This window comes from Palaemon carinicauda, chromosome 15 (assembly GCF_036898095.1).
Source record: "Palaemon carinicauda isolate YSFRI2023 chromosome 15, ASM3689809v2, whole genome shotgun sequence".
Taxonomy (NCBI): domain Eukaryota; kingdom Metazoa; phylum Arthropoda; class Malacostraca; order Decapoda; family Palaemonidae; genus Palaemon; species Palaemon carinicauda.
Window position 1 is genome coordinate 16,502,016 of NC_090739.1, and position 20,780 is coordinate 16,522,795.

Here is a 20,780-nt window from a genome sequence, read left to right on the forward strand (position 1 = left end):
TGGATTTGTGAAGGTTTTGTCATGGCAACCCGCTCTCAGAACATGTACAGTATTATTTTGCTTGTATCTTGGGACTTACTCTTTGATCCACCACCATTGAAGAATGTAAGGACAGGTTCTCATTTGTTACCACCTGCATACAAACCTTTCATCCTTATAATAGGGAACATGCCTTTAGTGGATCTAAAACGGCTGTTAAATTTGTTAATGAGGTAGTTAACGACAGGTAGTGAGTGCGGGCGAGTAGCCCTGCTCCCCACCCCATCTGAAAGAAGATCTTCCGTTTTATCAAATACGGCAATGAGTACGGCTATACTTTTGCACCCTTACCAAACTTTTTGTCTTTCTTTTCCAAGGGATCGACCCGTTCGCCATGCTATGAAACAAGAAGCTTCCCATATTTTGTTCCCTCGTTCCACACCCATGGGCCATGTTTAAGGTCAGCTTCCAACACCCATGGGATCTTCTGGACACATGCGCCTTTTCCCTGTTTAACCTGATCCATCTACTGATCAATCAAGTGTTGATTATGCTAGAACTCATCATGACCCTGGTGGCTTCCAAATGGCCACATGCTAAAGGGTACCTCAATCTGTTAGCACTACTAGCCTAAGTCCCAAGAGCTGCACCTTCAGAGGTATCACGAGTCCGTTACGTCTTTGAAACTGCATGGTTGGGAACTATCCAGTATCTCTTCTGAGCTAAAGGGTTTTTACAAGGCATTTTAGTAGATATCTGGTTACCTGAGACAGTCCTCAGCAGTTGTCTACAAGGGAAAGTTGGCCATCATATGTTATTGATAACAGAAGGGATACTTCAGTTGCAGCATCAGGAATTTCCTTATCTTCCTTCACCGAGAGAAGCACACCTCAGTCATTGCTGTCAAAAGGCTACCGCTCAGCCTTGAGCATGGCCTTTCAACTTAAGGGTATAGACCTCTCCTACTTGTGGGAGTTGTCTATGTTTGTGAGAAGCTTTGAGCAGTCTTGCCCACTCTAGCCCCTCAGGCCTCAGGAGTGGGATTTCCTTTGTTCTCAAGGCTCTTAAGCGTATCTATTCAAGCATTGAGAAGGTTGTTAGTCAGGGATCTTTTAGCTACTTTTAGCATTGACAAAGAGATTAAGCGAGTTGTATGGTCTCTTTGCCTTAGTCACTCACTCTGAGGAGTGGAAGGTCTCCCTAGTTTTGTACAAAGTTTCATGGTCAAAACTCAGAACTTGTCGGTGTACGACCACAGATTTGAGTCTTTCTCCATCCCCTCTCTACATGGCTATTGAGAGGAGATGCTTTTGTGACCTGTGAGGACTCTGCTATACTATCTGAAGACAAACCTGCTCCCCAGACCTGAGTGGCATCAACTTTTCCTTAGCACTAGCATGTCCAAAAAAGAGGGGTCAAGGACACAATTCATTTCTGGCATCATGTGGCGGTCCGTAAAGTGTACGCCTTGACCGCTGAGAGGGTCGAGGTACCATCTAGACTGGAGCTCACAAATTCAGGGGCATGTGCCATATCCTACCTTTCAAGGGGAGGTATGCAGTTGGCCAGGTGTTGAAAGCAGGGTAAGGAAACACCAAACCACCAATACAAGTCCCTTAACATTTCTGCTTACCTCTGGTGGTTGCTCGAGTAGTAGTATTGCTAGCCCAGCCCCCACATGGGACAGTAAGTCTTTTCTATGGTAACGTATAAGTGTAAGTGTGGAATGAATGGTACAATGGCTGGCTCTTCTTCTTCAGTCTGCCTTCTCTCTTGAGTACAAAGCATTACTAGCTGGATATAACTAGATGCTAGTAAGCTACACTCCTGAGCTCCATTCTTTAGAATCTAGAAAGTCTCTCTTCCATCTTCCCTAGACAAGGGAAATCATGAAGGAAAGTACACAAGCTCAGTGATCATCACATTTCAGGTATATTATTTCAGACTGCTATCCTCTTTGGGAAAGGGATCCCTCCTCTGACCATGTACCAATCTTCTTGGACAGACTAGGCCTTATTAGCCTATACATCCCTATGATAAACAAATAAAAGGTTTCTGGGGTCCTCTTTGCTCCCATACAGGACCAGGCAGATTGACACTTATTGAGAAGAAAAAGATCCAACTGCAGTTTCAGTTCTAAGGGGACTTCCAACCCACCTATCAGTTTGTCTCCCAATTTTAAAGGATGAAAGATTTGTATATGTATAGGAATAGATAACAAATTGTAAAAGTAATATGTATTTTTCCTAGGTGTACAAACCTGAGTCCTTTGAACTACCCACCTCAACCACCCCTCTCAGCCCTTAGCAGAACTCAAAAGTAGAGATATTCCAACAGATGGGGTGGCATCTGGGCTACTCGCCCGCGCTAACTACCTGTTGTTAACTACCTTATTACCAAATTCAACGACCATTTCAGGAGCTGAAAAACGTGTTCCTTATTTTAAGACTCTGGTTTGTATATCTAGGAAAAATACATATTGCTTAAAAAAAATTTCCCAAGAGAAGCACTACAGGTGATAAAAGCTTCATTCAAGACTAGTTTAGTTTAAGATGTTCTTGTGAACCAATGAGCACATTCTCTACCTAGCATTATGAGTATGATAATGTAATGGTTGGTATCCCAGAGGGGAGGAATGGGTTAAGAGAGAAATATTTGTGTTTTTATTTTAAGGTCAAGAAGCTCACTATTTATGGATGTTAGCTTTGTGAAGGCCAAGTCTGTATTGAAATACAGTATTAGATTTTATTAAAATTCTGTTTCTTAGGTGTTGGTTGATTCTTATACTAATGTTTAAATGGGCAAGATAACTAGCTGCCTGTTACTAATAGTTAAAACCTGTAGGGTTTCCTTAATTTAAATGGGTCAAGTTCCTAAAAATTGAATTATAAGGTGATTGATTGGGTAACAATCCTAAAAGTTCCTACCTTGGTCCCTCTTCTTTTGCAGTTGATTCAATGCACATAAGAAATCCAATTGCAATTTACAAACCAGATATGCTGGCATCATCTACTTTGGGCAGCTAAGGTTTTGTTTCTTTTCTCTTAATATACTAACCTCTGCTTTACGAGAAAGTTCATCTCCCATCCCAGTAGACTTCAATGTTGTATTTGTAGAAGAATAGTGAATATATGCCAAGCAATAGAGTAGTATTGTCCTGTAATGAGCTTGTTCAGGCTCAGTAACTATTGTAGTAATATTACCTTTCTTATAGTTAATTTCTGAATTATTTTGAACCTCCACCAAGTAAAGAAAGACACTATTGTATAAGTTTACATGAAAAATGGATGACTTGATGTCTTGGTGGTAGCGTCCTTGCCTAGGAATTACCAAACGGCTTCAAATCCTGCTCAAACTCGTTAGTTTCTTTGATCGCTACAACCTCACCATCCTTGTGAGCTAAGGATGGGGAGGGTTTTGTGGAGCATATAGGTCTATCTGCTGAGTCATACAGCAGCCATTGCCTGGCTCTCCTTGATCTTAGCTTGGGTCGAGAGGGGGCTTGGGCACTGATCATATGTAATATGGACAGTCTCTAGGACATTGTCTTGTTTAATAGGGCAATGTCACTTTCCCTTGCCTCTGCCATACATGAGTGGCCTTTAAACCTTTAAGATAGATACTGCATGCAGATATAGTAAGAGACAAGAGATAATGAGAAGTATATCTACAAAGAGGAAAGAGAAAACTTGAAAAGACTTGATTTGCACTATCCTTACTTGAAGTGGGACATGTGCACATGCATAAAGGTGAATTGCAAGAAAGTGAAAGACATACCCACACTATGAGCATTCTAGTAGGAGCCAAAATAGTACAGTAATAGTAATTGTAGTTTGTCAGTTTTAGATTGTTTATTTTCTTGGCCTTTACCAATTAAAGGCCAGGTTGAATACTTTATTACCAAAGCTTTTTTTATATTTGAGGTTTCACTGTGATTTTATTTATTTTTTAATCCGCAGGTGTTTCTGTCGCCGTCTTGGAGAAAGAAATAGTGAAGAAGTAGGAAGCGCCGGTGTTAGTCTGACAGATATTTGGCAGCTAAATGGGTCTGAAGTCAGAGTGCCTTTGTACAGATCTGAACCAATAAAGGATGATGATGATTCCCTAACAAGAAAACATGGCAAGAAAGGGAAAAAGAGAGAAGAGAGTGGAGTTAATCAACCTTTAGCTCATCTTTGTTTTACCGCCAAATTAGCTTTAGCAGTGAATCAACCCACAATGCCAACTGGGAGTCATAAATTTATGCACAAAGTAGTACCACCTAAAGGAGATTCAGAAGGAGAGACTGCTGTGGCATCAGTTATGCACAGCAGCCTTGATTTGTCAAGAAGAAAGAAATCTAGTGATGGTATCTCATATGCAAACATGCATGATTCTTTCTCATCTGTAGAGTTAGATGTTCTTTCACGGGACAAAGAAGAGTCATTTTATCTTTGCCCTGTACCTAGACCAGTCTCTGCAGGTGATTCTGCTGGACATCCAAGATTTAATTCCATCTACTTTCCTACACATTTAAGCCCAAGAAGCCCTCGTCCAAATGAGTGGCAGCAGTCTGTGGATTATAGACAAGTCAAGTTTGTTGGAGACGTTCGAAGTGTTCCTCTTGAAACTAAAGATGCTAATACCGGCCTTTATCCTTGCTATGGGTCGTTTCTTACGGGTATTAATGGGCAAGAAAGCTCAAGCAATAAACCAATTGAAAGTGGTGGAGAATCTCCGTGCATTCAAACAGTTCCAGATTTTCACTCGGACCTAATTAGTCATGGTGCAGTGAGTCAAAGTGCTGCTATGGAGCTTAGTGAAGGGGATTTTTGCCGTGTTCATCTTGAAGTAATCAAAGGGAGGAACTTGCCTTGGGTTGAAGGCCAAGATCGTATAGCGAGGCCACCAAATTGCTATGTTAGAACAAATTTAGGTTCCCTTACAGTCCAAACTAATGTGTGCAATGAAATGGATAATCCTGTGTGGAATTTTGCTGCCGATGTTCTTCTGCCTTACTCTCAGTTAACACAAGTAAGTTGTTTAATGACTATTTTGAAGATGTGGACAAAAGTGCAATATTAGATTGCATGTTTTTTTAAGGTAGACGTGTTTTTACATACTAGTAGCTCAGTATTGTGATGAATTAAAAATTTTAGGAGAATCTCAATTTATCAGAATTTTGAATTTTAGTCTTGCTTTTCTTCATAATGAAAGTTTACAGCCCATGTATTTTAGGAGACTGTTTCTTGAATCATTGAAATCAAGAATGGCAAGTCATCACTGTGTAGAAGTTAGCTTAGGGCAGGATTGAAATGAGATATTTATCATGAATACAGTGAGCCCTAAACATATGTGCAATTTATTTACATAACTTTAAAAATACACTTAATAGATATTTTTAATAAGAAAAATAGATATTTTTAATAAGAAAAATTCTGGTAAGTTCTAAAAGAAAAAGGAAATTTGCTCCACACTCCAAGTACACCAAAGATATAAGGGATATTTAAAACTCATTGCAGCTCAGTATACAACAGCAGTGATATTATCTGTGTTATTGTTACCACCTTAGTGTGATCTGCTATATAATCACTACTAGAAACTAAAAATTTTCTACAACAACTGGAATTAGGATTATTCTTACCAATAAGTGCTGTGGATACAATCAGTGTTGTAAATGAGCAAATACTAAGCTTGCATAGTTAAATTTACTGTTAAGAAAAGGGGATAATTGATTTATATCAGCCTCTAAAGTCCCTCTATTTTACAAAATAAATCCTAAGCATAGTGAAGTTAACTTTAATGGAATAAAAGCTCCAATGAGAGAGAAAATAAATATATCTTAATAATTTAAATTGCAGTAGTATGTATATATATATATATATATATATATATATATATATATATATATATATATATATATATATATGTATGTATATATATATATATATATATATATATATATATATATGTATGTATATATATATATATATATATATATATATATATATATATATATATATATATATAAGGTAATTGTGATTGATGGATTGTTCATAAAGCATCTGAATTTTATATAAATACTGTACACTGTAACTTAAACAACTGGGATGTAAATTTTCACAAACAAAATTTTGTGTGGATCCCATTTTGCAAGAGTGATATGTGGGAGAGGGTATCACTACAATAATAAAACTTACTTGATTGTAGACATAAATGACTTTTAATTCTAGCTTTGTATAAAAAAAATCTCAAATTTTCATTAGTACAGGTTGATTATAGTTCAATTGTATTTGTTCCTATGCATATACAAACTTTTTGTCCTTTAAAATAGGGCCCATGTCTACAGCAGAATTTGTTAATGAGATAGTTAACAGTTGGTAAATGCAGACTAGTATCTCAGCCCCCCCCCCCATCTGTTTGAAGTTCTTCACTTTTGTCTTCGCCTGCAATTGATACAGACATACAGTTGCGCTCGAGCAAATTACGAAATTGCTCTCCCAACTCCTCTTCCTCGTTCTCCTCTTTGACTTCCGACTCGGATTTTGAAGAAGTCCAGGAAGGCCAGTTGTAATCATAAGGAATGGGTCCCTTATGACATCATTGCCCCATTTTTTGTCCCCCCAGGGCCATGGATAGGCTAATCCCTTGACACCTTTGTGCTAGGTTATGTGGTGGCTGGTCAAGTACAGTACCGGGTAGTTGTGTAGCCACCTCAACTCCCACACAGGGCACCAAGTTTACTATTATTATGTGCATGAAATTTCTTTACAATTATATTGCTTATGGAGAAAGATAACAACGTTGATGAAATCATTGTAATATGTATCCTTAGGCGTACGTACTTTAGTTGTAAGTCCAGAATGAAAAGTAGAATGACTTGCTCTTCTTTCATTTTTCTGCCCCCTTTAATGGGGATGAAGCTGTCATATTACTTATTGGATCTAATTTGTTGCTGATATGCTACACTTCTGGTACACTTTTAAGCTCCTTTCTTCATAATTTGGATAATTATCTCCCCCATCTTCCCTAAAAGAGAGAGAGGATGGTGTAATTTGTGCTAACCCATTGTCAATCATCATATACCAGCCAGGTATATTATTCTGGACTGCTATCCTTTTCAGAGGAAGGTATCCCTGCTTTGACTACATAACAATCTCCTTGGACAGGCCATCCCAATCATCCTATTCATCCCAATAATAGACAGGTAGGAGGCTTCTGGAGTCATCTCCTTCACTCCCATGCAGAGCCAGGCAGATTGACACTTCAAGGGAAGAAAGTTAAACTTCCCACCTCAACCACCACTCTCTATCCCGAGCGGAAGGTCAAAAGTGAAGAGCTTCTGACAGGTGGGGGTGTGAGGGGCTACTCACCCTCACTCACCATCTGTCAAAGACTATTGTACCTCATTAACGAATTCACCAGCCATTCTAGCTCCATTGAAGACATGTACCCTATTTTAAAGGACTTGGGTTTGTATAGCTATAAAAAATACTAATTACTTTTAAAATATATTATGTTTTTGACTGGTGTACTAAATTAGAATATGAATATACTGTAATAATATCCTTCTTGTTTCCAGACAGAGGGGAATTTGATCCTGAAGGTTCATCATACCCCATGGGAGCAGCATTCATCTCCGGATGATCCCTTGCTAGGCTTTGTTTGTGTGGATGCTACCTCAATATGGAGTGGCCATGTTTCTCTTTGTGGCTGGTATCCTCTTTTAGATCTGCTAGGTTGTGTTAGGGGTCATGTTAAGGTAAGTGTAACCTTGATTTTATCAGCCAGGAATCCCCAACCCCTTTATGTTGTTCAAATACATCAGCAGTTTAGTTAATGTTGGTAAATGTAATGGAAAGGTAAATGGAAATTGATAAGACACATTAGAGTATGCTGTTGTTAATTGCAGGTTAGCAGACACCAATAATATCTCTTGACTGCCTGCATCACTGTAATGTGACTATCTTTGTGAGACTTATTGGTATAATGTTATCACAGTTTATTAAAGTAAACACAGCAGCAGCTGCAAGGCAATGACCTTTAGACGAATGGTCCAAAACAATGTAAATCACTCACCGATTTCATTATAGTAAGATATCTAACACAGTCATGTATAGTCTTATTATTGTAAGGTTACTAATATTATGAGCATGATGTTTCCTTACAATTATATTGCTTATTGAGAAGGAAAACAACGTTGATGAAATCATTGTAGTCTTTATCCTTAGGCTTACATACTTATATCTTGATCATGTTTTCTCCTAAATTTATTATATAACAACTTTTTTCATATCTTTATATAGCAAAATAGTATTTGAAATATTGCCCGATTCTTGTCGGTAGAACTTTTCCAACTTGTAGCTTATGGGACTGTAAAAGTCTTATCACATCTCCTAAAGCAGGTTGCCGTCAGTGTTATGAATTTTTATTGATTAATGGCAGGAAGTTAGTTTCCAACAAACTCCCAAAACCTTTTTGCTTTGTTTAAATATACAAAGGTTTCATAGTTAATTTTATTAGTTAAGGGTTTCCATTTAAAGGAGATTCAATAAGGTAGTGATAGAAAACTTTACTTGTATTTTAGTCACTGGATATTTTTGTGAAATGTAACTTAAGATCACATTTCAAAATATATCATTTTGTTACTGCAGCCTTGCATAGATATGTTCATTAAGCAATCTATGAAATTAAAATCCTGGTTGGTTAATAATGAATGATAGTATAGCAGGTCACTGAACTAAAAAATTGTCACTCATTTTACTTGCATAAAAATCATGATAAAACTAAAAGTAACATCAGATCTATATGCATAGTAACTCTCAGTATGGCCGTGAGTTTTATTTAAAATCAGTTTAAACAACTTCAAAAATTATTTTTAGTACTTTAATTAATGTACAGTAATTTAGAAAGAGCACGTTGGAGTACAGTCAATTCTTGTTATCCGTATGTTTGATATTTTTGGACTTCTTATAACACAAAAACATTAAATTTGACTCTTTTTCTTAACCACTAAAAGTTGCCAAAAACTCCGAGTCAAAACTATGAATTTAGAAATTACCAAATACAATGGTGTTAAAAAGCGCAAGTCAAAAAGAAATTTGGATTTAAAAATCAGTAAATAATACTGTACAGTATAAAAGATTGCCAAAGAACATGAATCAAAACATAAAATTTAGAGTTGCAAATCGCCAAATAAAGCGTAATGTTAAAATGTGCAAGTACAGCACCAAATTCAAAATTACCAAAGAACGCAAGCCAAAACGTGAAACTTAGAGTTAGAAATCGGCAAATAATGCATACGTTATTAACCCTTTTACCCCCAAAGGACGTACTGGTACGTTTCACAAAAGCCATCCTTTTACCCCCATGGACATACTGGTACGCCCTTGTAAAAAAATGCTATACAAATTATTTTTTTCATATTTCTGATAATTTTTTGAGAAAATTCAGGCATTTTCCAAGAGAATGAGACCAACCTGACCACTCTATGACAAAAATTAAGGCTGTTAGAGCAATTTAAAAAAAATATACACCAAAATGTGCTGGGAAAAAGGTAACCCCCTGGGGGTTAAGGGTTGGAAATTTCCAAATAGCCTGGGGGTAAAAGGGTTAAATTATATCAACAATACTCTATTAATTATATGTAAGCATACTCTTGATACCGTCACTGTAAGATCAGCTGACACACCAAAAAATAAAAATTAAATAAAAAACAATCAGAAATTGCTGTTGTTAAAATGCACTATAAATTGATAATAGGAAAGTATAAATATCCTTAAATGAAGCTAAATTAACATTGAAAACCATGATTTTTTTATGTTTTTTTCAATACGTATTCATTATGTTATTGGCTAAAACTAGAGATTAGATGTTGAAATCTAATACCACATTTTAAGCCCAGCATACTATGGAACATTGATTTAAGCAAAGTATAGTTGTTCCGTAACCGAAATACAAACCACGCTATTTACAAAGGGGGTTATTACTTTTAGCGTAGCTGAAATGGCGAGCCATTAGAATTTAACGAGGGTGTATTACCCCCGCGCTAGTTAGCGGGGGGTAGGGGAGTGGTAGCTAGCTACCCCTCCTCCCCCTCACACACAGGTGAATACTCACTTTAACTTTTGGCTCGGACTGTGACAGACGTCTCTGTCTTGGTCCTCGCTTGGCAGCCATTGTCTGTTTTGTCTTTACTTAATCGCTTACTTTTCATTTACTCAATATATATGTAAACATGTTTTCATGTTTGTATATATATTTGAGTATAGAAATAAGTAAGTTTCCTTTTCAGATGTGTGTGTGTAGTGTACGATATCTACGTGGAGGCCTCGGCAGTTAGGCCACCACGGCGTATTTTATGGGTGGCGATCGAGTTTGACTTATGTCTTTCTCTCTCTCTCTCTCTCTCTCTTGAGGTCGTTCACCCTTTTACTACGTGTTACTACGCCCTTGTAGCCTAGCTTCCTTTCCGTGTGGGGGGTTGCTACGCCGTACGTTTGTATCAATTAGTTATGAATCTAATTGTAGTTGTTTTTTGTTTTTCAGCTTGTAGAACGATTCCTTTCGGGGTTTTCGTTCTTTCTTTAGTGTTCATTCTTTTTTTAAATTACATAATTACATAGTTACATAATTATAATTGTTATAATTCTGTTTTGGTTACAGCTCTCCTTCCGCGAGTGTAAGTAGTTGTGAGGGCACGTGCCTGTTGTGTAATTCTTGTTCCTTTCCCTCGGGATTCCTCTTCGGAGCCTTCCCGGGGGAATGAATGTGTGCTAATATTATTTTTTCTATTTTTTTTTACAGTTACCGATCTAGTTCGTTTCTGTAATATAGCAACGGTGTGAGCTGTCTGGTTGAGTCCTGGGGATTCGGCTGTTGCTGCCTCCCCCCTTGTATTTTCGTCAGGGGCGTGTCTCCTTCTACTGGTAGTACTCCCGTGTCGACGGACAGCTCTCCAGTTCATTTTAGAACAGTCAGGAGGCTTGCCTCCTTGGGCGGATAACTTTCCTTCCGAGGGAAGTTTTTCCTGTCCAGGCTTGAGTTTTTCCCCTTTTGGGGGGTTCTTCTCTTGCCTTTTTTTCGTGCGACTATGCTCTTGGTGCTGAGCGGTCGCACCTGCAGTTTCGCTCAAGGGGCTGGGCAACTGCAGGAGCTCCTCTTCGGAGGATTGCTCCTTTTAGGTCACTGGCTGACCAGTCTCTTCCACGAAGTGTTTCTCTTTCGTTCGCGAGAGAGTACACTCATAGAGACTCCTCTTCGGAGGTTTCTTCTGTTGCTGTTGCTGTTGGCCTCCCTCGCCATAAGGCCCACCGTCCGCCTCGTCGTAAGGGCCTCTCATCTCCCTATAAGGGTGCTTGTGGCGCCTTTTTGGATCTCCGTTCGCAGGCCTGTTAGCTCAGTTGGTTAGAGCTCCGTGCTGATAACGCGGATGTCGAGGGTTCGGTCCCCTTACGGGCCAAGGTGGTTACTTTTCGCGCCTGCCGTCTCTGTCAGCGAATTCAGTGTCTCTGAACCTCTATGCCATAGCGTCAGCAGAGTTGCCCGGTTGGGCAGAATGATCCATACCTTAGGCGAAGGTCTTCCTTAGGATCATCGACGGCTTCACCCCCGGCCCCCTCGGTCGATCCTTTCTTGTAAGGAAGGATCTGAGAGGGGATGTCCATAGTCGACCTCTCAGCCCCGATCAAGTTTGTCGAACAAACTTCGGCCAGCAGAATCGATCAGACTGGTAACGAGGCGACAGGACTCCTTAAACCCTGGATCGGAAGGACGGGTACTTTCAGTTTCCATTCCATCCATCTTCCAGGGTGCTCGTCGAATTCAGCCTAGACTGCAAGTATTCCTGCTTATGATGCAGTGTGGCTATCCCGCCGTGGCATAGCAGGTTTGTTTCCCCAGAGAACTCTCCCTGCCTTCCTCTTGGCCGCTCAGGTGCAGGCTTCCGCCTCCTCTGCTGTTTGGAGGGCTGGTCAACTCCGGTAGGCTCGGGTTTCGACCCTCTTCAGCGCCGGGACAAGCTTCCGGATGCTTACCATGAGTGTGGGCTCATGGTATTTTGCTTGGAGCCTTCTCTTCCTCTGCCTCAACATCTGGAGTATCTGGCCATGATATTGAGTCAACCGCCTTACCACATTGGAAACCCCGCTTCTCGTCCATCCAGCGAGGTTAAGCAACGTCGGTACTTGGATGGGTGACCACCTGGGGACGCCAGATTCTGTTACCACATCCTCCGAGCCTTCCTTTCGGTTGACCGTGGCAAGACTGAGGAGAGTCGCAGTACCTGTTCTCAGTCAAGCAGAGCTTTCAGCCCTACCTTGGAACGTTTCCTAGTTCTTCTTTCCTCATTGACCCGTCTATAGTCCGAACGGTCGCCTCAGGATAAGTTCCATGTGGGGCGATCCAAGTTCCGGTGGCTTCAGGCAATGTTTAACCGGACTCCCTGGCCCTATGGGACCAGCGGAACTATTAGACCTGCAATGGTTGTTGACCTATGGAGCCTCTTGATGGTAGTGGATATTCTCGTCCTTTCCCCACATTCTTGATGCGGTTCTCGGACTCGTCAAAGGAAAGGGGGGGCCATGTTCCGGTCCAGGCCTATGGTCAAGACCTGAAGGATACCTCTCCATCATTCAGGCAGGCTTAGGGGCCTTAGTCTGGCCCCTCTTCAGATCCTACAGCTCCTGCCGAGTCTCCCCGTTGCGCGTCGACTTCATTCTAACCAGCAGGGGACGCATTTTCACACCTTCACATCTTGCAGTAGAGATACCGGGATGATTGAGATTCTCTCAATACCACCATCGGCTCTCTCATTCCAGGCAGGGGAATGTTTCTCTCAGACTATCCGAGCAGAGCCTCATAGAGAGAGTGTACCTAGGGGTCTTTGACCTTGGGTAACCAGCAAGTGCTGGTCTGGGGGACCTGATCGCGACAGCTTGGAACCTCAAGCTTCCGCTAGTCTTCCCCCCAGTCTCAGACCCCGAGACACTGGCAAGATGCATTCCGGTCATGGTGGGACAACTTCGACGCCTGCGTCTTCCCTCCTTTTTGTCTGCGGACAATGGGCCTCAACAAGACCAGGTTGTCTGTCAACCTTTCAATGGGAGAGCTCCACTGGGACTACGCGCAGAACGGTTTCTGGACCCTCTGCTTCCCCTGACGGAACTCCCGGGAGAGCTTCTCCCACGGCGCAGACTACTCAAGCAACCACACTGCGACATCTCTCCCGAACCGGGGCGTCGCTTCGGCTTCATGCCTGGAGACACTACGCTTCCTCCTCTAGAAGAGACAACCCGCTACAGTCGCGGTACGGAGGTCGCATCATCTGCGATAGTCATCCACAGGGGTCTCCCAGGCAAAGTGAAGAGTCTAAGGTGGTTGGTGCCGTGGGAGATATACCTCTTCCCTTGAGGCCTCTTCTCCAGCAATAACGGTCTTATTGCCTTTCGGCGGGAGGAAACTCCTTTCCGCTCTCGGCAATGAAGCCTGTCGCTCAGCCTTTCCCTGACCTTCAGGCTTAAAGGAATAACTTTTTCCTGCCCGCTGGCTCTATCCTCGCTCATGCGAAGCTACGATCGTCCCTGCCCTAGTCGGAGGAAGACCTCCAACTTGGAGCATGGCTCGGACTTTTAGTCCTTTAAGAGATCTTCTCAAGACCCTTTTACGACAGGCCTCGGATTGTATTCCGCCTTGGGTCTTCTGCTCACTCTGGCCACGGCCAGTGTGTAAGCAATCTTCTTGGTCTCTTACTACTCCCTCCTTTCTAAGGAAGAGGGGAAGGCAACATTCAGGCTCGCTCCTGAGTTGTTGGCTAGACTCAGAATCTGGGGGTCCCGGCCCTTCGGTCCGATTCATTCAAGATTTCGAGTCTCCATTCTGTGTCTGATGTCCCAAGACCTTCTCTTTCTTGCCAGTAAGGAATCGAGAGGTTAGCGCTGGGAACAGCTGCAGTTTGTCCCCAGTTGCAGCCGATTTGGGAACACAAGGAGGATATGGGGGGAGAGTCACCAGTATACCTCTTCAGCCTGGACTCAAGGACATTCATCTCGTCCTGTCTTCAGACCCTCCCCCGTCACGTCGCCCTACAGCACGATGTTGGATACATCGCAACGTCCCTCGCCTTCGAGTAATACTACTCTGTGACGCAGGTGCTACAAGCTGGAGTCTGGAAGCGTCTGATGACCTTCGCAGCCCGCTTCCTGCAGGGCGTGACCCACAGGAGTCTCGATACGTTTTCTATCGCTCTGTGGTGGCTACACAACAGCTGGTCTAACCTCAGGCTCCCTTTTGGACAGGTAGCAGAAGGTTGAGGGCATTGTTATCAGGTTTTAGTCTGCATGAACGAAAGAAGTATGTCTGGCCCTTACTTCTTTCTTCATCATCCCCTCTACGGGGAAGCAGCATCCTGGTCTCTGCATAGCTGACCTCGAACCTCTGCAGGTAAACCATGCTTCCTTGTGTTCCGAGTATTGAGTCAATACTGTCGCGTCCCCCATACCCTGACGAGGTGGTATTGGGAACGTCCTAACCCAGAGTTCCTTCTGGAACTCCAGGTCAACTGCCTAGGACGAGTCACACTTCTTCCTTCACACACAAGCTTACGTAGGCCACATGGTTCCTTGCGGAGCAAGGAACTTGTGAGGTGCAGGGACTCCTTTTCTCGAGTGCGACTCACTCGGATTCTGAGTCCCCGGGTAAAGCCAAAGCCAGTATGGCTGGGGACTTTCCACCCTTCCTAAGGGATAAGTCACCCTTCGTAAATAGCGTGGTTTGTATTTCGGTTACGGAACAAATGACAAATTCGAAGATAATTTGTATTTTTCCTAACCATACAAACCTTAGCTATTTACACATATTTGCCCGCCAGCCCTGTCCCCCAAGACAAGTCCTACCTCTAAGTGAAAGTGAGTATTCACCTGTGTGTGAGGGGGAGGAGGGGTAGCTAGCTACCACTCCCCTAACCCCCCCCCCCCCCCCCCCCCGCTAACTAGCGCGGGGGTAATACACCCTCGTTAAATTCTAATGGCTCGCCATTTCAGCTACGCTAAAAGTAATAACCCCCTTTGTAAATAGCTAAGGTTTGTATGGTTAGGAAAAATACAAATTATCTTCGAATTTGTCATATTTATTTTGTGTATAGTATTTAACTGCCACGTTTGAAAGTAACAAAGATTTTTGTTTCTTCTGCTACCATACTGTATATGTATTGTATGTCGCATCTGAGAGCTATAAGGAACTGTATGAAAACTATCATTGGCTATAACATATTGGTGCTAATGTAATATTCATTATGAAGATATTTTGAATAAGTTAAGAAATTATATGTCACTGGTTGTTATTCGTATGTTCACTTATTCTCTATAGCGTCATCTTGAGTTCAGCTAATCACAACCAGAAATAAAAAGAAAGTCAGAAATTATTGATTGTTAAAATGGAACCAAAATAGAAAAAAAAAATTTTTTAAATCTTAAATAAAGCACAATTAATAACTTTGAAAATACTTAGTTTTATAATGCAATAATGTCTGCTAAAACTAGTGGTCAGCCGACAAAATCAAATGCATGTTTGAAGCTATGGAAGCTGTGATCGAAAAGGGATTTATGCAGAGTATAAATTCATTTTGTTATGTTTAATTAACACTTTTTGATGAATTAAAGATATATATTTTTTCTGCTATATGTATGTACAGTATAGTACTGTATGGCACCTTAGAGAGAATGTGATCAGCAGATGAAATCGAATGGCGTGGTTTTATGGACATGAATTCACGAATTGCTCTCAACAATTCACGATTTAGTGATGTGAAATTCATTCTTGAACTCAAGGTTATTAAATAGAATAATGCAAAGTTCAAGTTATTAATTTCCAGTAAAATATAGTTTAATTAGTAAAATTATGAAAACAGTTGGGTACATGGGGTCCATACTAGACTCACCATGTATTCTTATTGGGAAAAAATTTTTCATATCCGCAGTTTTGGCATACGTGGTCATTTCATGGATAACGAGAGTCGAGTGTACTGTATAAAAAGAAAATTGCACTTCGTATAATAGGTAATTTGTATTCAATAAATACATTGACAACAAGGTAATTAGACTTAGCAATCATCTAAATTTGTAACAGAATTAAAATTATGAAGATAATGTTGCATGCAGTATCGTAATCTAGCTTCTTAAAGACAAATCTGTGCAAGCTGCGAGTTGCCTGTATTGAGAATGTATACATGCCAATTGTTGGTCAATATTATGTAAATGAAAATAGAGTATTATGGAAGGGATTATTGCTAGGTATTCATAAAGGTTTTCAACTTTGATATTCATTGGTTGTGAGGACTGCCAAAATGTGTACCCTCCCTAGAAAAAATAAATAAAACCCAAAGGATCAAGGCTTAGGTCAGAGGATGAGAGCCATCAGCTTGGACCAGCATCGCGTCCAACTACGTACAGCATGCCCCACCCATTCCATGATGCTCAAGAGATACTCACCAATGTTTATCGAAGTTATGATTTAGGTGCGTAGAAAATAAGATGAAAATAGAAGGGGAAGGGTTGTAGTGAAATTGAGCAGCATGGATTAACAGTCATCAGTGCTGTTCTGTATTAACTTTTATTGGCTTTGTTTTCTACATTTATCATAGAGTTACTGAGTACTCCATAACAAGTGTTAAGTTTTTGGTTAGACCTAGTGTGATTTCTAAACCCATTACTTTTATAGCCTGATTGGTAAGTTAGGTTTTGTGAAGCTAAGATCCTTTAACCCCATAGGAAAAGAGACTACAAAAAGTGAGTGGGTTTAGGTAGTAGATATTAAAGTTCTATGAACCATTCACTTGAGTTGCTAACACCAGGATATGTCACAAGTGTGCAGCCCTGTAAATGAAAGTATGGATAGTCATTCAGGTTCCGACTTCTTTTGCAGCCTCTAGTGACAGGATTGGTAGTGATCTTGCCTTTCATATGAAGAGATTAGGGTTTTATCTCAGTATGAGGTAGAAATTTATTTTGATTTGACCACAATATTGTGTTAATTTTCATCCATATTGATTCAGTAGAGGTAATTCAAATTGAAAGCTATCAATTGTGTCACTTGGTCGGTTGGAAAGTCAGGGAAAACTTGCTGGTATGAGACTGATGTCTCACCAAGTAAATTCTGAAATGAATTTAGCACTTAGGTTCCAACTTCTTTTAAAGCCTCTGGTGGCATGATTGGTAGTAACCTTGCCTTTCTTTTGGAGAGACTAGGGTTCAATCCCAGTATGAAGTGCAAATTTATTTCTATTTAAACATATTGTGTTAGTTTTCATCCATATTGACTCAAAGATAATAAAAATTAAAAGTTATTGTTGTGTCACCTGGTGGGTCAGAAAGTTGGGGAAAACTCACAGGTATGAGACTGATGTCTAACCAGGCCAAACCTGAAATGCAGTTAGCACTTTGGTTTCAACTTCTTTTAGAGCCTCTGGTGGCATGATTGGTAGCGACCTTGCCTTTCATTTGAAGAGACGAGGGTTCGTTCCCAGTATGAGGTAGAAATGTATTTCTATTTGAGCACGATATTGTGTTAATTTTCATCCATATTGACTCATTAGGGGTAACTTGAATTAAAAGTTATTGTTGTGTCACCTGGTGGGTCGGAAATTCCGGGAAAACTCGCAGTGAAGAGACTGAATCCCTAAATACAGTTAGCACTTAGGTTCCGACTTCTTTTAGAGCCTCTGGTGGCATGATCAGTAGTGACCTTGCCTTTCATTTGAAGAGACTAGGGTTTAATCCCAGTATGAGGTAGAAATTTATATATATGTATATATATATATATATATATATATATATATATATATATATATATATATATATATATATATATATATATATATATATATATATATATATATATATATATATATATATAGACTGTATTTATATATACACACACATAACCAATTTTTGTAAGATTCAATAGATTTAGGAAATTGGAAAGTTATTAGGTTATACAACATCAAATTAATATGATAAAGAATCTAAATTTATTGCTCAATTAGAAAGGAGGGTAGAACAAACAACTAAAACACTGCAATGTTTTCAAGTAGCCGGGGAGTAACAGCTACAAATAAAAAATAAAAAGTTACATTATCGATGACAAACTTGACCAAAATTTAACCCCTCTGTTAATTATTACTATTATTGAAAATAATGGATAACCAAACAAAATCTGATTCCTGTCATTTACCAGTAATTCAATTGTATTTGGAGATTTCTCACTCCAAAGCACAGGAACGTTGTTTCGCGTGTTATGACAGAGAAAGAGATGGATGTTGAGCGTAGGGAGTGGTGGGTCTTGGTGATGATGTCACCCATAAAGGTTTAAAGGTCGCTCGTGAATGGCAGAGGTAGGGAACAATGACAAAGCCCTTTCTCCATCAAGCTAGAACCAAGGAGGCCCAGGCAATGGCTGCTGATCACTCAGTAGATAGATCTATAGACTCCCCCAAACCCATACTTGTCTCACAAGGAAGCTTAAGCAGGTCTCGAAGTCCCGTCCAGCTGATTGGTAGGCAAGGACATTTCCTATAGACTACCACAACCCATCTTGTCTATTATTAGCCTTACCTTAAATTTAAGGCTTGATACTAGTCCAATTTGCTTGTATATAACTTGGCAATCAGTTGTGTAACTTGAAAAGTTATCTAATTGAATATTAGGCAATAGTCAACTTTTAAGGTTCAAATAACCAAAGTTTTACTCCCATATCATGCCACAGTCTATAAATCTGGAACTGGAAGCATCTTGAGAATGCTAACTCTGCCTTGCTGAAAGGGCATCAGCTTTATCTTACAAAAAGTAGTACTGAAAATTGAAAGATATTAACCCTTTTACCCCCCATGGACATACTGGTACGTTTCACAAAACTCATTCCTTTACCCCCATGGACGTACAGGTACGTCCTTGCAAAAAACTGCTCTTTACATTTTTTTGCATATTTTTGATAACTTTATGAGAAACTTCAGGCATTTTGCTAAAGAATGAGACCAACCTGACCTCTCTATGATGAAAATTAAGGCTGTTAGAGCAATTTAAAAAAAATATATTGCAAAATGTGCTTGAAAAAAAAAATGGCTGGGGGTTAAGGGTTGGAAAGTTCCAAATAGCTTGGGGGGTAAAAGGGTTATCTGAAACGGGCATCGTTACTTCTTTTGGTAAAAGGGTGAAATTCTCTCCTAATACTTCATGATGTCGAGATTTTCATCAAGAAGATGGGGTTACTGATTGTTATGTTCTCTTCAATACAGTGATACCTCTTGATAGTAATGTTTCTGCTTACAAAATTTTCATGATGCAAGACGAGATGCGAAGATTTTTTGGCTCATATTACGAAAAAATTTTCATGATTAGAAAAGAGATTTGCCAGCCAGGCCAAGAATAAAATAGTTATACTGTTAAAAATATGAGCCAGTTGAAGAAGACAGGTCGTTTATACATAGTAGAAAATGTACATATCTATAGTAAGGGTAACTATAACAATAGTACATACATATGGTACTATATATTTTGTATATGTACGTATTAACAGTTAGGTTATGTATATTGAATGATTCTAATGTATTTGACTGTATTTCATTGTGATTATAGCTTTATTATAAAATTTAATGTGGTGTTTTTGTAGGGTTTGGAATGAATTAGTTGATTTTCATGAAAAACGGGACTCATAATACGAAAAAATCACTAAACGAAAGCCACTCTGGAACTAATTGATTTCATATCTTGAGGCTTTACTGTAGTTGCCAAGTCTACCATGTTGAATAAGGCCATAAAGTAACATGAGGAAAACTAGTGTTGACAATCATGTCAGACACACATAAATCCCATCAATCAAAGAAAGTAAGGTAGACAGGTCATTTATTAGTGTTGCATTTCTTGAATATTGTACCACAGGAGAGTAGATAGGAAATAAATTAAAAACATAGCAAGCCCTGTCATCTAATTACACGAGTCTCATTGGCACCTACTCCTACCAATTGACCATCACCACATATTCCTCAAAAGTTTAGCTGGAGCATTGATTTAAGAAATGCTTGAATACAACTGAAGGTAAAGGCAAGGGTGGTAGAATCTCAAGGAGGAGATTACCAAAATTTGGTTGAGCAACCCAATGGTTTATAGAGCATCCTTGATCTTAAATCTGGAAGAGAAACAAGTTGTAATATAGCTGTCAGCTTCTTAATACTGCTGGAGGATCCTTCTGTTAAGTATCTCATAACATATGCAAGAATTTCAAGAGTAGCTGACTGCTGGGATATCGGTCAAGCGTTGAACAATCCACCTTAGTTTTGGCCTGGAGTCCACAGCTGGAAAAACATTCTTAGCTTTATGCTGTCTTTGTCTTTCCAAATAAAGATTATCACACACATTAACATCTCAGAGTCTTCATCTTACTTGTGTATGAATCAAAACAATTCTTGAAAAATTATCCAGAAACATTTCACTGGAACTTTAACCACAATAATACAGGAAGACTAAGCCATCACCTTCACTGCCTTTGATGACAAAACTTACCTTAGTATTTAAGTATGGTTTTTACATATTGTAAATCCCAAAACCTTATCTTTTAACACATAAGAAAGTAAGTCTTCTTTGTAAGATAAAGCTAACAAACAGCGCAGTAGTTATCAAAAACTGATTCCAAGTAATAGGTAATAAGAAAAACTAAATCTTGCTAAATACCATTGCTAGAATAAGCATCAGAAAACATTGGAAGAGTCAATACCATACATGAAAGATAGCTTCAGCTAGTAATAAAGAGAGGAGGAGAACTCTTTGAGTGTAAGA

General features: G+C 39.8%; 1 protein-coding gene and 1 non-coding gene across 3 annotated transcripts in view; both read left to right on the forward strand.

Annotated features, from left to right (window-relative positions):
- Nucleotides 1-20,780, forward strand: part of LOC137654488 (uncharacterized) — a 121,311-nt gene that overhangs the window by 76,407 nt on the left and 24,124 nt on the right. For both annotated transcript variants that reach the window (XM_068388154.1, XM_068388153.1), the window contains exons 9-10: nucleotides 3,939-4,992; nucleotides 7,541-7,720. In XM_068388154.1, coding sequence (XP_068244255.1) covers nucleotides 3,939-4,992; nucleotides 7,541-7,720 — 1,234 coding nt within the window. The remainder of the gene's footprint in view (nucleotides 1-3,938; nucleotides 4,993-7,540; nucleotides 7,721-20,780) is intronic.
- Nucleotides 11,346-11,419, forward strand: TRNAI-GAU (transfer RNA isoleucine (anticodon GAU)). The gene has a single exon. It is a non-coding gene; the product is annotated as a tRNA-Ile (tRNA).